The sequence below is a fragment of the Gadus morhua genome, chromosome 18, assembly GCF_902167405.1.
Source record: "Gadus morhua chromosome 18, gadMor3.0, whole genome shotgun sequence".
Lineage (NCBI taxonomy): Eukaryota > Metazoa > Chordata > Actinopteri > Gadiformes > Gadidae > Gadus > Gadus morhua.
The window spans coordinates 13,214,843-13,227,424 of NC_044065.1; the positions used below are offsets into that span (position 1 = coordinate 13,214,843).

At 42.5% G+C, this 12,582-nt stretch overlaps 2 protein-coding genes across 2 annotated transcripts; one reads left to right on the forward strand and one right to left on the reverse strand.

The window, feature by feature from the left end:
• Positions 1–2,137: 2,137 nt before the first annotated feature.
• On the reverse strand, positions 2,138–7,919 carry LOC115530808 (glucose-induced degradation protein 4 homolog). Its single transcript, XM_030339595.1, has 6 exons — positions 7,511–7,919; positions 7,053–7,112; positions 6,811–6,918; positions 6,600–6,701; positions 6,034–6,164; positions 2,138–4,364 (listed from the first exon to the last, which is right to left on the reverse strand). Exons 1-6 carry the CDS (start codon positions 7,700–7,702, stop codon positions 4,301–4,303), a joined length of 657 nt encoding a protein of 218 aa, XP_030195455.1. The 5' UTR covers positions 7,703–7,919; the 3' UTR covers positions 2,138–4,300.
• Positions 7,920–8,068: 149 nt separating this feature from the next.
• On the forward strand, positions 8,069–12,362 carry atpaf2 (ATP synthase mitochondrial F1 complex assembly factor 2). The gene is made up of 8 exons (XM_030339592.1): positions 8,069–8,461; positions 8,562–8,606; positions 8,688–8,836; positions 8,943–9,040; positions 9,279–9,359; positions 10,417–10,529; positions 11,060–11,175; positions 11,690–12,362. The coding sequence occupies exons 1-8, from the start codon at positions 8,335–8,337 to the stop codon at positions 11,828–11,830; spliced, it is 870 nt and encodes a 289-aa protein (XP_030195452.1). The 5' UTR covers positions 8,069–8,334; the 3' UTR covers positions 11,831–12,362.
• Positions 12,363–12,582: the final 220 nt, after the last annotated feature.

Consider the following 12,582-nt stretch of genomic DNA (forward strand, 5'->3'; position numbering starts at 1 on the left):
TGGAGAAATTGCCACGACATATGGCTCACACACAGTCCACATTCTTTCATATAGAGTCATACGTCATTGTGAATTACTTGACACAGGTCCAAGTCCTTTGTAATAAAGCCCTTTATTACGGTAACACAATAAACCACAAAGGACAAAACCGTGAGGAGTATATGGCAGGGAAACTGTGTTTCCGGATATGAAACAATTTTTAAATAATATATACTAATTATAACTCATGTAGCAAAAATTGATGGATGAAAATTTAAAAAAGCAAGATAACTATTAGTTAACATTTATACAGTTGTATTGTTGACAGATCTAACACTCACCCTTTATCACACAACACAAATCTAGCTTTTATTTGTATTTACTTTGCATCCAAAAAGTGTTAAAGGCCGTGTTGCAGGGTTTATTTTCCAGCAAATTTGTGCAATTTGCTTGTTGGTATTTAAGATTTAAACTGTTATTTATTGTATTTAATGTTGTTAGGTATCACAAAACGGAATGTAATACGAAAAAGTAAGTACTATTTTAGAGGTTTGCTATTGATTCTCATTTCCCCCAGAATGCATTGCATGACGTCACGTTGGGGAGACACGGACTAGTAAGAGAGTGTTCAGCAGATTATACAGATACATAGATAAATACATAGATATTATATATAGTTAGTATATGCTGCACGTGAACCTCCTAAGATGGCGCAATTTGATTCGCTATCTCGGGATATTGGGCAATATCCCATGATTGACATCTCAAACTCGATATTGTTTTCATCCCAAAGGGGCTATTCCCCATCACTTCGCCTTCGGCGAATAATTGTTGACTAATAGCCTAGATAGATAAGTAGCCTAGTCAAGTCTTTATTAATACCAAACTACACGTCGGGAATTCATTTAGGTGATTCGGCACACACAGTATAGCCTACAAGACCACACAGAATAAAGGAGACAACAAGTCTGACTGGACATACACAAAATAGGCCTACATCACATTAAAACTAGACCCATGCGTTGATAGATAGATAGCTAGACGGATAGAGAGTATTAAATATGTTATATTATTTGTCTTGCGGAGTCAGCGAATCCTGTGCACGTATGCAAATTAGCCAAGTGCGCCTAACACAAGAAAGAGTCTTGCACACACACGTCTGTTGTTTACTTCTAGACGTCGCGCCGCTATAGGCTACGTTATGTCACAAGACAGTCTCACAAAGCAAATACGGCAAAATCCCAAATTATTTTACTGTCTATGGCAAAAATAAATCACGGTTTAGTAACGCAGTAACGCAGGCTGCTTGCAGGAAAGTAAAAGTAATCGAATTACTATTTTTGCAATTGTAATCCCTTACTTTACTCGTTATTTGAAAAAAATAATTGGATTACAGTAACGCCTTACTTCTAACGCGTTACTGCCCATCACTGGCCATCATACATGTTATTTGTGGTTCTTGCCACCTCTTACACGCCATAGTTCTAGTACTAGGCTGAGGCTGGCTACCTTCCACCACGTCTCCCCAACGTGACGTCATCGCCGAACGGCGTTAGAAACCGTTACTGCCAAAAACGACAAAAACTGGACTTTAACACTATTCTGGAGACATTTTATAAATGATACACATATTTTCAGTGCTTTATGTACCCATTAATCAAAACTTCCGGTTAACCTGCACGTAGGCCTTTAAGTAGGCCTATGATAAATAATGCAAGAAGTGCTGCAAGGTAAATTGCTTTAGCCTACTGGTGATATATAGGCTGTATTTTATCAAGAATTTAAAATTCTGGCCTTTATACGATGTAGAGGCATTAAATGATAGCCTATGATAATATATATATTTTGGAAAGCTCGGAACATGCTCACCTTTTTGAAAATATGCGAGTTAAGCCATTCTATTTTCCAAATATGGCAATGGTTCAGCTAAGGCATTTTCTTTGGCTCTAAAGCTGTTTGTAGTGGAGCAGGCAGTAGAGGGCAGCAGTCAGTCAGACTTGGTGTTTCGTTATCATAGTCCCAGGTTTGATATTCAAATAGAAGATTAATTACTTATTCTGAGTCAAAATCATAACATTGATACATTTTGCTTGACTTTATAATAATAATCAGTCATAGCAAAATTTAAGTATAACGGCAGACAATGAAGACTCATGCATCTTGTTTAGATATGTATTTTAATCCATTGCACAGCCACGTCATCAGCCATGTCAAGCCATGTCCCCACACATACTCTCTAGCTGTTCCGATAAAACTTTGATACTCTTTTAAAAAGATGGCACCATCATGTAAAAAGGGAAAATGAATAGGGGGAGCAAAACAGGATTGCTTACAAGGCAACTTCACACACCCCGAAAAAGAAAAAAAGAATGTTGCTCTGTTGAATATGGTTCTTCTTTACACTATAAGGATATAATAAACTCTGTCTCTGAAAACATGAGCTAATGTTTGAAGAATGCTACGCTGACACTGTTGCATAGTTTGAAACCTGTGTGTGTGTGTGTGTGAACAAAAGAAGGGGGTGTGGGGGGCAAAATGTTATGTAGAACAGTAGATGATAAAGGAAGAAAGGCTCTTTGTTCACCAGGCGAAACCCCTGGAAGGAGAACATGACTAAAAGGTAATACTTCAATGTGATTGTTTTTTCTCGCCAGTAAAAAAAAAAATCCATGGATCTTGGAGTTGCGTGTTCCAGCGAATGCAGTGGTGTGCAAATGTCGAACTGTACACACAGTATTCCCTTGCAGTGCCAAATACAAATGCCCATCACTCACATCAACACAAACACATAAGTCAATCGATTATTTAAACAGTCTAAAAATTGTGTCGCTTTTTTTTTTTTTTTAGCAGCCGTCAACATCCCTGGTGGAGCTCTCGGACTAACTCTCGTTGTATCACGTCAACAATAAGACAATAAAAGGTGCTGTAGGTAAGACTTGAGAATTGCAAAGCAGAAAATATTTTTAAATAAGGATGCATTCCCACACCTATGGAGGAGCTATGCTTACGTTGTGTTTGCGATTGTGTTGGAGGCCAAGGTGGATTCATCAAATCAATCAGGGAAATAATGCCTTGATTGTAAAGACATATTTTTGGGAGCATTCTAACATCGAAATGGTCTCATAAAGAGGCAGGCGCAGTCAGTCAGACAGATAAAAGCTGACGGGTCGCTAGGTAATTTCTAACATAACACACTGAAATAATAGCTCGTAGATCTTACCTACAGCACCTTAAAGAGGTCGGATCTGTACAAATTGGACCGTGGCCTTGACGTCAGGACGTGACGACACGTCATCAGTGTCGATGATGAACGCCGTGTTGACCGTTTACATTTCGTGATTTTAGTTATCAATAAATCCTGTGGAATATGGCCAATCGTCGACCGCCTCGGGATGTAGGATCTGGCTCACTGGATCACTACGTGTGTCAAAAACTCTGAAAATGAAATCATGACGTAGTCGTACAGAAAGTAATAGTGTGTACAAGCGATGCTGTTGAGAAGGAATAACAAAATCTCTCTGTGTAGACGATAATAGAAAAAATACTGTCATTTTCTGTTATAAAGTCATTAAAGCTCAGATCCACAATCGTGAAAAGCTCTACCTATGAACTCTTGTTAAAACATTTTTTTCTTCTTTATTCCACAACATATATTCATTTAGTTTCTTTAAAAAGTTTCCTCTTTTCATTCAAAAAGACCAGTCAAAGACCACATAGCACTCTTTCCGCATCGGTCCAATCAACAACTGATGCAATCTCTGCCGGCAAACAAAATGAAATCCCCAAAAATTGGTTTCACAAAGTCTTCTGAGATATCTTGCAAAAAAAAAAAACAGAAGGTCTTGGGAGCCCATGAGAAATTCTTACAATCCAAACTTGGAAAATTAAGCGAAAAACAAAATAACACTATATTGTAAAAACCCTCGGGTCGCACTTTGCATCCTCCCTCTATGCAGCGACAGTGAACTTGTCTTCCGTCACGTCGGCTCCTCCCTGCTTCCCCATCCACATCGCTCTCTCCCTCTTTGCGCTCTTTAAAAAAGGAAATGGTTTGTTCATAAGGTTATTCCAACCAAGTAGTCCGGCTTCACCCCCGCCCTGGCCAGTCCGAGGCAGGCAGGCGGACGGGGGCGTGTTCTTTTGTATCATAATCAATAGTATATAGATTTATTTCTTCTTGAAAATAGAACCGTTTCCATGGACCGCCCCCTTCAAACCATGCTCGGCCCTCCCATTTCCTTCGCCCCTCCTCCCTGTCAGTAGTGTCTATAAGCCCTCCTCCCTGGTCCTCAGTCCTGCGGTCGGGACACAGTGGCCGGGGTCACCGGAACTCGTAGATGGCAGCGCTGTGTTCCGCGACGTGGGTGAGGTTCAGGGACTGGTACCTGTGTGGCCGGAAAAAACAAAGCGCTTGTATGAGCATAACGCTGGACACTCATGACACTACATCGCCCCGTTAAAAACACAGTATCCACATACATCAACCCAGACCAGAAGAGGGACATCTTCCCCCTGCTTTCACAAAACATGCTTTTGTGTATCATTGTTCAACATTACCACTTATTGTCATTATTCACCCCTTCAATCCGCTTCGTTGTTTTTTTTTTATAAAAGCCCAGTGCTTAAAACTACACTACGTTCATTTGCTACCGCTAAAAAGTGAAACTAGTTTTAGGAATAAAACTCACCCACCCACAAGTCATTACATCCAGGGAATTCTTCTACACACACACACACACACACACACACACACACACACACACACACACACACACACACACACACACACACACACACACACACACACACACACACACACACACACACACACACACACGGATAACAACATTGATTGTTGGGCGACTTCAGGCAGGTTCTGATGGGCGGCTTTTGGCTCCGAGGACAGGCCCAAATATTTTACTGCACAATTTGTCTCGCGGACTCTTTATGACTTCTTATCTACTGTTACAACTACGTGCACTTTGACCTACTCCATGCACCACACAGGTGACCTCCTGGGCTATAATTTTTTTTAAAACCTTCACCATACTGACTATATGGGACAAATTGGACGTAGGTTTATAGGAAGAATAAGAATTATCCTACATAACCAGGGACATCCACGTGTTCCTCATTACACATCCTGCCAGCCCCTGAGTTGAACCCTGGTTACTGACTCCCACGTTGACCCCTTAAAGCTGTAAACCCCTCTATTCCTGGCTCACCTCATCCTGACAGGAAAGACGGGGAGGGCTTCATGACGGCCACGGAGAAGAAAGTAGCCCCCTCATTCGTTCTTTATGTTAAGATGAACTAAGTAATGCTATAATCAAAGTTAAACAATGCCTGCTTTATGAATGTATTATATAATCACATAAGGTGGTATAGTTGTCAATTGTTTGAATATATGCTTGTTTATTGTGTATAAGTGATTGTCATTGTGACCCACATATGTGGTATAGGGATTGGTTTTCGTTGACTATACGTGGCTGCTTTACTCAAGATTGTGTTTGTCACACATGTAATCAGACAAGTTCAATCTCATAATTTCTAGGCCCAATGCATGGTGTTGTGATAGGTCAGTACATGTGGGAGGGATCCACACATTTTGACACCTGATTTCAAGACGGGAGTTATTTGCAAACCAACTCAGGTTTTGTTGTTACTTGTTTACGAGTGATAATAAAGTCTTTATCTTTAAAAATCCATTCCTCTTGACCTCTCTTATAAGTGTTTATCCACAACATAATCAGCAACACTGGGAAAAGACAGAATGTCTGCTTGCTTTCACTGACTGCGATACAGCCCAAAGCCATTGCCCATACCATGCAGCCCAAACCTTTGGCAAAGACTGGCTGATAATTAAGAATGAAAGAGGTTTGGATGCCAGTATTATCAACAACATGAGCGACCTTGCATGAAAGGTCCCTCAGCAAAGCAGCTTGCAGGGTGACAAGGTGAAGAGAGTGAACTTCCTGCATTCTTTGACCCACATCTAAACATAAGCCCTTCTCTCAGTCAGTCAGTCAGTCACCCGGGTGCCTGTGTGTTTACCATTCAGAGCTCCGGTGGTAGTAGAAACCCTCAATGGTGGCCGTTGACTTCTGGAAGCAGATGTAGTAGAAGCCTGCAAAGGAAGCCCCACTGATGTCTTTGATGGTGTGGTCGGGCACCAAGAACTGCTCCTGGTGGTGGATGGAGAGGGTGAACCATTTAGTTCCATCAGCAGAGTAACCTAGACCCCTAGCTGCATCTGTCTTCACCATTACAGATACACGAAGCGAAGGCGCGGGTAGAATGGGCGGCTAAGGGGAGTCTTAGGCCCAATCCCATTTCTACCCCTTACCCTTACCCCTTCAAAACAAGGGGGAGGGGGAAGGGGAAGGGGTAAGGGGTAGAAATGGGATTGGACCTTAATCTGCTCTACCTCAAGGAAAGCTGTGCTTATTATTAGTCTATGCTCGGTTGGTGAAACCTACATATTAAGGCACGGCCAGACATCCAAATCAGACATCCTATGGAAACAGTGAAATCTATTCAAATTTGGACAGGGAAATATATTGAATGCGTTTTGAATACAGGCCGTAGAAGAAACCCTGGTTGAAAAGGTGGACGCTCACCTTCCACCTCATGAAGATGTAGTCCGAATTCTTCAGCTCCTCGTAGTCAAACTCATCCGAGTTGAAGGTCTTCGCATACTGGTAGAAGGCTTGGAACTTGCCCTGGATTTTTCAGATCAAAACGAATACGGTGAGACAGATCCGACGTGGAAGGACAATATACAGTATATTGGCAGCAATGAATCAACCATTCAAAGAAGTGGGGTCTAACCCAATGCTTTCGATCCACGTCTTCATCTGCATCCCATTTCCGGGTCAGAAATGGCCTCTTCCTGCTGATAATTTCTCCAGCGAAGAATGTGGTCAAGGTTGGGTATTCCTAAACAACAACCACATAGTGGACATACTATAATTAGATTTAAATTCCAGTCAACACTATGTAAATAAATAAACAAATAAATAGATGAATACAGACAAGGTTCATCTTGAATAGGATCGTAGTGCTTTCCTCACCTCTGTTAGACCCTTAATCTTCAAGTAGCCACACAGGAAGGAATCCTCCATAGTAACATGCTTTTTTGGGGCAATATGAAAAAAGTCAAATTATTAATGTTGCGAGCTAAATATTATTTTTGGTTCAAATACACACCTTGAGTAGGAGCCCCCCGCCCCCACTCAAAACCTGTCGTACACCATCATGTCCATAATATTCGTCAGGGGACTAGGCATACAGTGCGTGGCTGATTCATTCGTTGTAGCACGATTTGTACCAGAAACAACACATGCGATCAAACCTTGTCATATATTGTATTCAACCAAATCAACTGATATCTGAACAACAAACGCAAGCTCAATGAAATACAACCATTAGGCACTGCCAGCTGTCAATCACTCCCGACAGTTTGACAACTCAGCGATTGCTTCTAGTCAGCTGACAGTCCGCCAGATCAAATATATGTTGGTAATCTCACCTGCAAAACAACTTCTACATCATAAGAGTTTCCTTTACTCTTCTGGTGGCCTCGAAACCTAGACCCGCTGTAGAGGAGCGAAGTAACAACGCCGGGCTGACGTGTGTTGATCGGCGGCGGTGGGATAAGCGAGGCCGAGGATGCGAAGGCCACGGCCGGGGAGTTGCTGAGGTATCTGGCAGGAACAGGCATGGTTTTCCAATCACGGGCTTCACACTGACCGTGGTCAGTGGCCGTCCGGGCGCTATGCTGAAATAGTGTGTGTTGTTATCCCGGATTAAGTGGTTCACCAACATTAAAAAATCCCCCAGCCGTTTTTTAATGTTGTTGGTATCAATTTCCCAGAAAAGTAAGAGGACTTCGACGCGCCGCCATAGACAGCAGCATCCGCCCCTCTCATTAGTTGACACATGTCACATGTCTTGAAACCAAAGCTCATTGGCTAGTAATGCGGAAAGCGTTGTGGTTTATGTTGTCGTGTAGTTTTTTGTTACGAAAGGTTCGTTATGTGTGTCGAGAGGAAGAACTACGATTCCCAACATAATAAGGATTTAACCCCAAATTGTGCGAAGAAGGAAGGTCAAACGCATGGCGTTCATTCATGCCAGTATACAGGACGTTGAGTTTGTGACACGAATCTAGCAAAAAAGCAATAAGCAGCACATAAGATTAGGCTTTTCTGTAAATTCTTCACTTGCTGAGACATTATGGATATTATGACATCACAGGAAGAAGCTCGTAATTTGTAGGTGGTCTCATTTGTCGCATCGGTTCTTCTGAGGTCCTTTTCTTTACACTTGACTAAAACAACATTGACTGCAGTGATGTTGAGGAGCATTGTTAGACTTCAATGTCAGCTGGGTAGTTCCCGAACCCTTCTCAAATATTGTTCAAGAGATCCTGCCTCTAATTTCTCAATACAAAGCAATGCATACTCCAGTGCCATGACGGGTAAGAATATGCCTCATGTTTGCAACTTACTCTTGAATAAATGGTTGCCATTGCTTTGACAGCGATAGAGACGTTTTCATTTGTTTGTTCTTGTCCACAGAAAGGAGGAAATTCTACAAAGATGTCAGCATAGCCCAAGGCGAAGGTTTGGACTCAGTCAATAAAATCAAACATGTTTCTTGACTTGTTGGTTGTCATTGTGATGATATACGTTTCATTTATCCAGGTGGCGTGTATGAGGTTCATCTGGACAGAAGGAAGTTAAAAACACCTGGAGGGAAGCTGTTCACCGTCCCCAACGAATCTCTAGCCGTCGCAGTGGCAACGGAGTGGGATGCTCAGAAGGAAACTCTTAAGTATTACTCCATGCATTTGGTAAGCCTACTGACACTGGAGTAGGCATACGTCACTACCAGAAGGCTAATGGAAAGATTCAATTAATGATGTTTTTTAATAAAACAAAGTATATTTTACCTTTTAGACCACTCTTTGCAACACAGCCATCGACAATCCCACTCATCGAGACAAGCAGCAAATGATCACTGCTTCTCTCAAATTTGTGGAGACTGATACTGTCTGGTAAGGTACTTACTTGCGCCTTAAACTTTTCAGTTGGCTGTTGAAATGATTAAGAACTAAAACTTGCTTGGTAAAAAAGGTAACTTGTAATCAGCAGCACACATTTTACAAATGAAAAGCATGCATGTGACAAAAATATTAAATATTTTTTTATCATTCCACTCATTGTAAGACTTGCATCATAAGTGTGCATGACTTTGACTAGTAAATAATACTAGAAAATGATGTTTTAATAAAGTTACAGAATAGACGATCCTCCAGCCTTGGTTGAGCTGCAGAAGAATGAATGGGATCCTGTTCTGCACTGGATTGAGAACAGGTTTGCTACCGCCTACTTGTAAGGTCTCCGCCCATGCACAAGTCATGTCAGTCAGTGCTACTAATCCGTAAGGCATATATTTGCATTGATTTCGTCAAAGGTGTCATGTTGAATCACGCATGAGTCATCTTAAAGATCCCATGTCATGACAATTTCACTTTCTGAGGTTTTCTAACATTAATATGTGTTCCCCTAGCCTTCCTATGCTCCCCCAGTAGCTAGAAATTGTGTTGGGTGTAAAACGAGCACTAGGCATTCTACTCCGCCTTTGAAAAAAACGAAGCTCAGACGCGCCGAATTTTCCCTTTATGTCGTCATAAGGGGAGATGCCACCTCCCCTCTCTGCCTTGCCCGCCCAGAGAATTTGGCCTGCCAATGAGCTACGACCGTTCGAGCGCTGTGTGCGTGTGCGTGATTATACACACTGTAACGCAAGTGTTGTACACTTCTTTGTCATTTGGATAACCGTTCAGCTGTTGGTGTTATGGCGCATAACACGTCGGTTCTTTGACGTCTCTGGTATTTCCACAACGAGACTGTAGTTGGGGTTATCTCAGCCAATGTTGGACCCCGCTTCCCACCGCCCGCTGCTGCGAGGCAGCACCACCGCCGGGCAGCAGGCAGCGCGTGGTTCAGTCTACTTCAGATTGATGTGTAAGTGGAAGAACCAGAGTCGCAGAGAACCCCACGCAGTCGTTTTTTGATTCATAATATCGTCTGGAGGCGCACACAGCTTTTGGCCGTGATCATAGGTTTGATTTGCACGGTACCACACCCCGACAGACCCACCCTTGACCTGCCTCTCTCCTCCTTATTTGCATTAAAGCTACTGACACCGAAACGGCGCGTTTGGGGAAAGCTCAATGTAGGACTGGCTCGTAGTGGCTGTAATTCTGCACCACGGCTGAATTTCGGGAGCGTCTTCAAATACTGTGTTAGGGGCCCATTAATATCTATATTAAGGCATCCATAAAGTAGCATGCCATGGGACCTTTAAAATCAGTGGAAACTTCCTGACGATGGATTCAGTTTGATATGACCTCTGTTTGTTTGGCAGGTACAATGTGGAGATCGGCTCTTCCTACAATATACTGGGACCTGAGATCCCAGCGGCCACCATAGACACGTTCCGGCAGCATCTCAACTCCTACAACTTCTGGTCCCTCACAGGTAAAGTAACATTTTATTGTCATCATATCTATTATCTGTACATTTATTCCTGATGGCTGAGTCGTGGTTTGGTATTGGGCTTACTTAAATGGACCCTGGTTTTGCAGATAAGTTGAAAACTACCATATTCTCAACGGAATGATTCTTAGTCAGTGTTTACTTTAATCCAATTTGGCAACTTTGCACCTGTGATGTTGCTGCAAGTGTGTGAAATCCCCTAGAAACCGTAACACTGCACATTTGAACATGCAATGCAAGATATTATTGCTGAACCTGCATAATGATGCATTCACTCACACCGCCAACAAACTATACACAGACTTAAAAGCTAGCGACCATTTATTTCCATGGCGAATGGGCGGAGCCACGGCGAACTATAAAACTGGCGAGCCACTTAAGGGTGACGGAGAGTTGAAACAGATTTTCAGTGGCGTAGTTCAGCTACTACCGTTCTGATTGGTGGATGTGGAACCCACCCCACATGGAAAGTTTTCACTTATGTACTCGGAAACATGGGTTCTTCTGTCCAGGGCTGGAGTTCGTCATCACCCAGCTGAAGTCTGTAGTGCTCTCCCTGGCATTGATTGACAGGCATCTGACGGTGGAGGAGGCCGTCCTTCTGTCCAGACTCGAGGAGGAGTACCAGGTAGGAGAATTTTCATTTTAATGTATTCTACTGGTTCCAGTCAAGATTCAAGAATTGTATTTGGCACATGCTAGTAGTGCAATACAAGATAAAAGATACGTGATTTAAATAAATGCAAAGCAGTAATAAATATATAGCACTAGTATGCTTTTGTAGCATACAAAAAAAACAGTAAACAGTGTAAACAGTACTGTATAATGAATATGTGCAATGTCTGTCAGGTACCGGAGGGGGGGGGGGGGGGGGGGGGGGGGGGGGGGGGGAGAGAGGGGAGAGAGGGGAGAGAGGAGAGAGGAGAGAGAGAGAGAGAGAGAGAGAGAGAGAGAGAGAGAGAGAGAGAGAGAGAGAGAGAGAGAGAGAGAGAGAGAGAGAGAGAGAGAGAGAGAGAGAGAGAGAGAGAGAGAGAGAGAGAGAGAGAGAGAGAGAGAGAGAGAGAGAGAGAGAGAGAGAGAGAGAGAGAGAGAGAGAGAGACCATCCAGATCAATAAGGGGATTGTGCCTGTCTTCTCTACAGATTGAGCGATGGGGCAGTGTCGAGTGGTGTCACGACTACGACATGTACGAGCTCCGGGCGCGGACAGCCGCTGGGGCGCTCTTCGTTCAGCTCTCGTCGGAAATGTCCAGTGTCAAACGCAAACTGATGCAGGACTGCTGATGGCTTATATTTTTTTGCATCAAGGCAGCAAAACCTCCAATGCAATGCTTTATGGTTGTGTTTTTGCAATGCTGTATGGTTGTGTTTTTTCCCCCGGTGTGGCTAACATCTAGTCTGTTATTCTCATCCGTAACTTATTCTGAAGAGAGGTTTTGAACCCCACCCGATTACCCTGAATATATTCTCTGCAGCATTCTTTACCAGTGTTACATTCAGCAGTTGTCAACCATCGTCGTTAACAATTGTGTAGAAGGACTGAATTACTACCATATGTATGCAAGTCAGGTGAGCTAGGTATTGCTATAGATAATTATTTTCTATCCTAGTTATTTTCATTCACATTTTATAGCAAATGAATTTGATAGGCTGTGATGTAAAATGTGAAGTTTACTCAAATACCGTTTTTTTTTCTTAGAAAAAGATTTGGATTGCTGCCATATTGGAAAAGTCCCTCTTGATCAAATGTATCATTCTTAATTTCTTGTACAAATCTGCCATCCTCTGTATAAATACAAACTTCTCCACAAATTCGTCGATTTGTGCTTGCCTCGTTATCAATGTCGTTCATCACACGGGTGGGACTATCAAAATATTAATGCGATTTGTAAGAATTATGATTTTAAATGTGTGCACAGCATCATGCATCAATCTGACATATATCCACACAATCTCATTCTATGACACGCTCGGGAAAGCTTTTATTTACAGTCACTTCACTCGTGATTGGTGTTGTGGCTGCCCAAGCTTCGTTT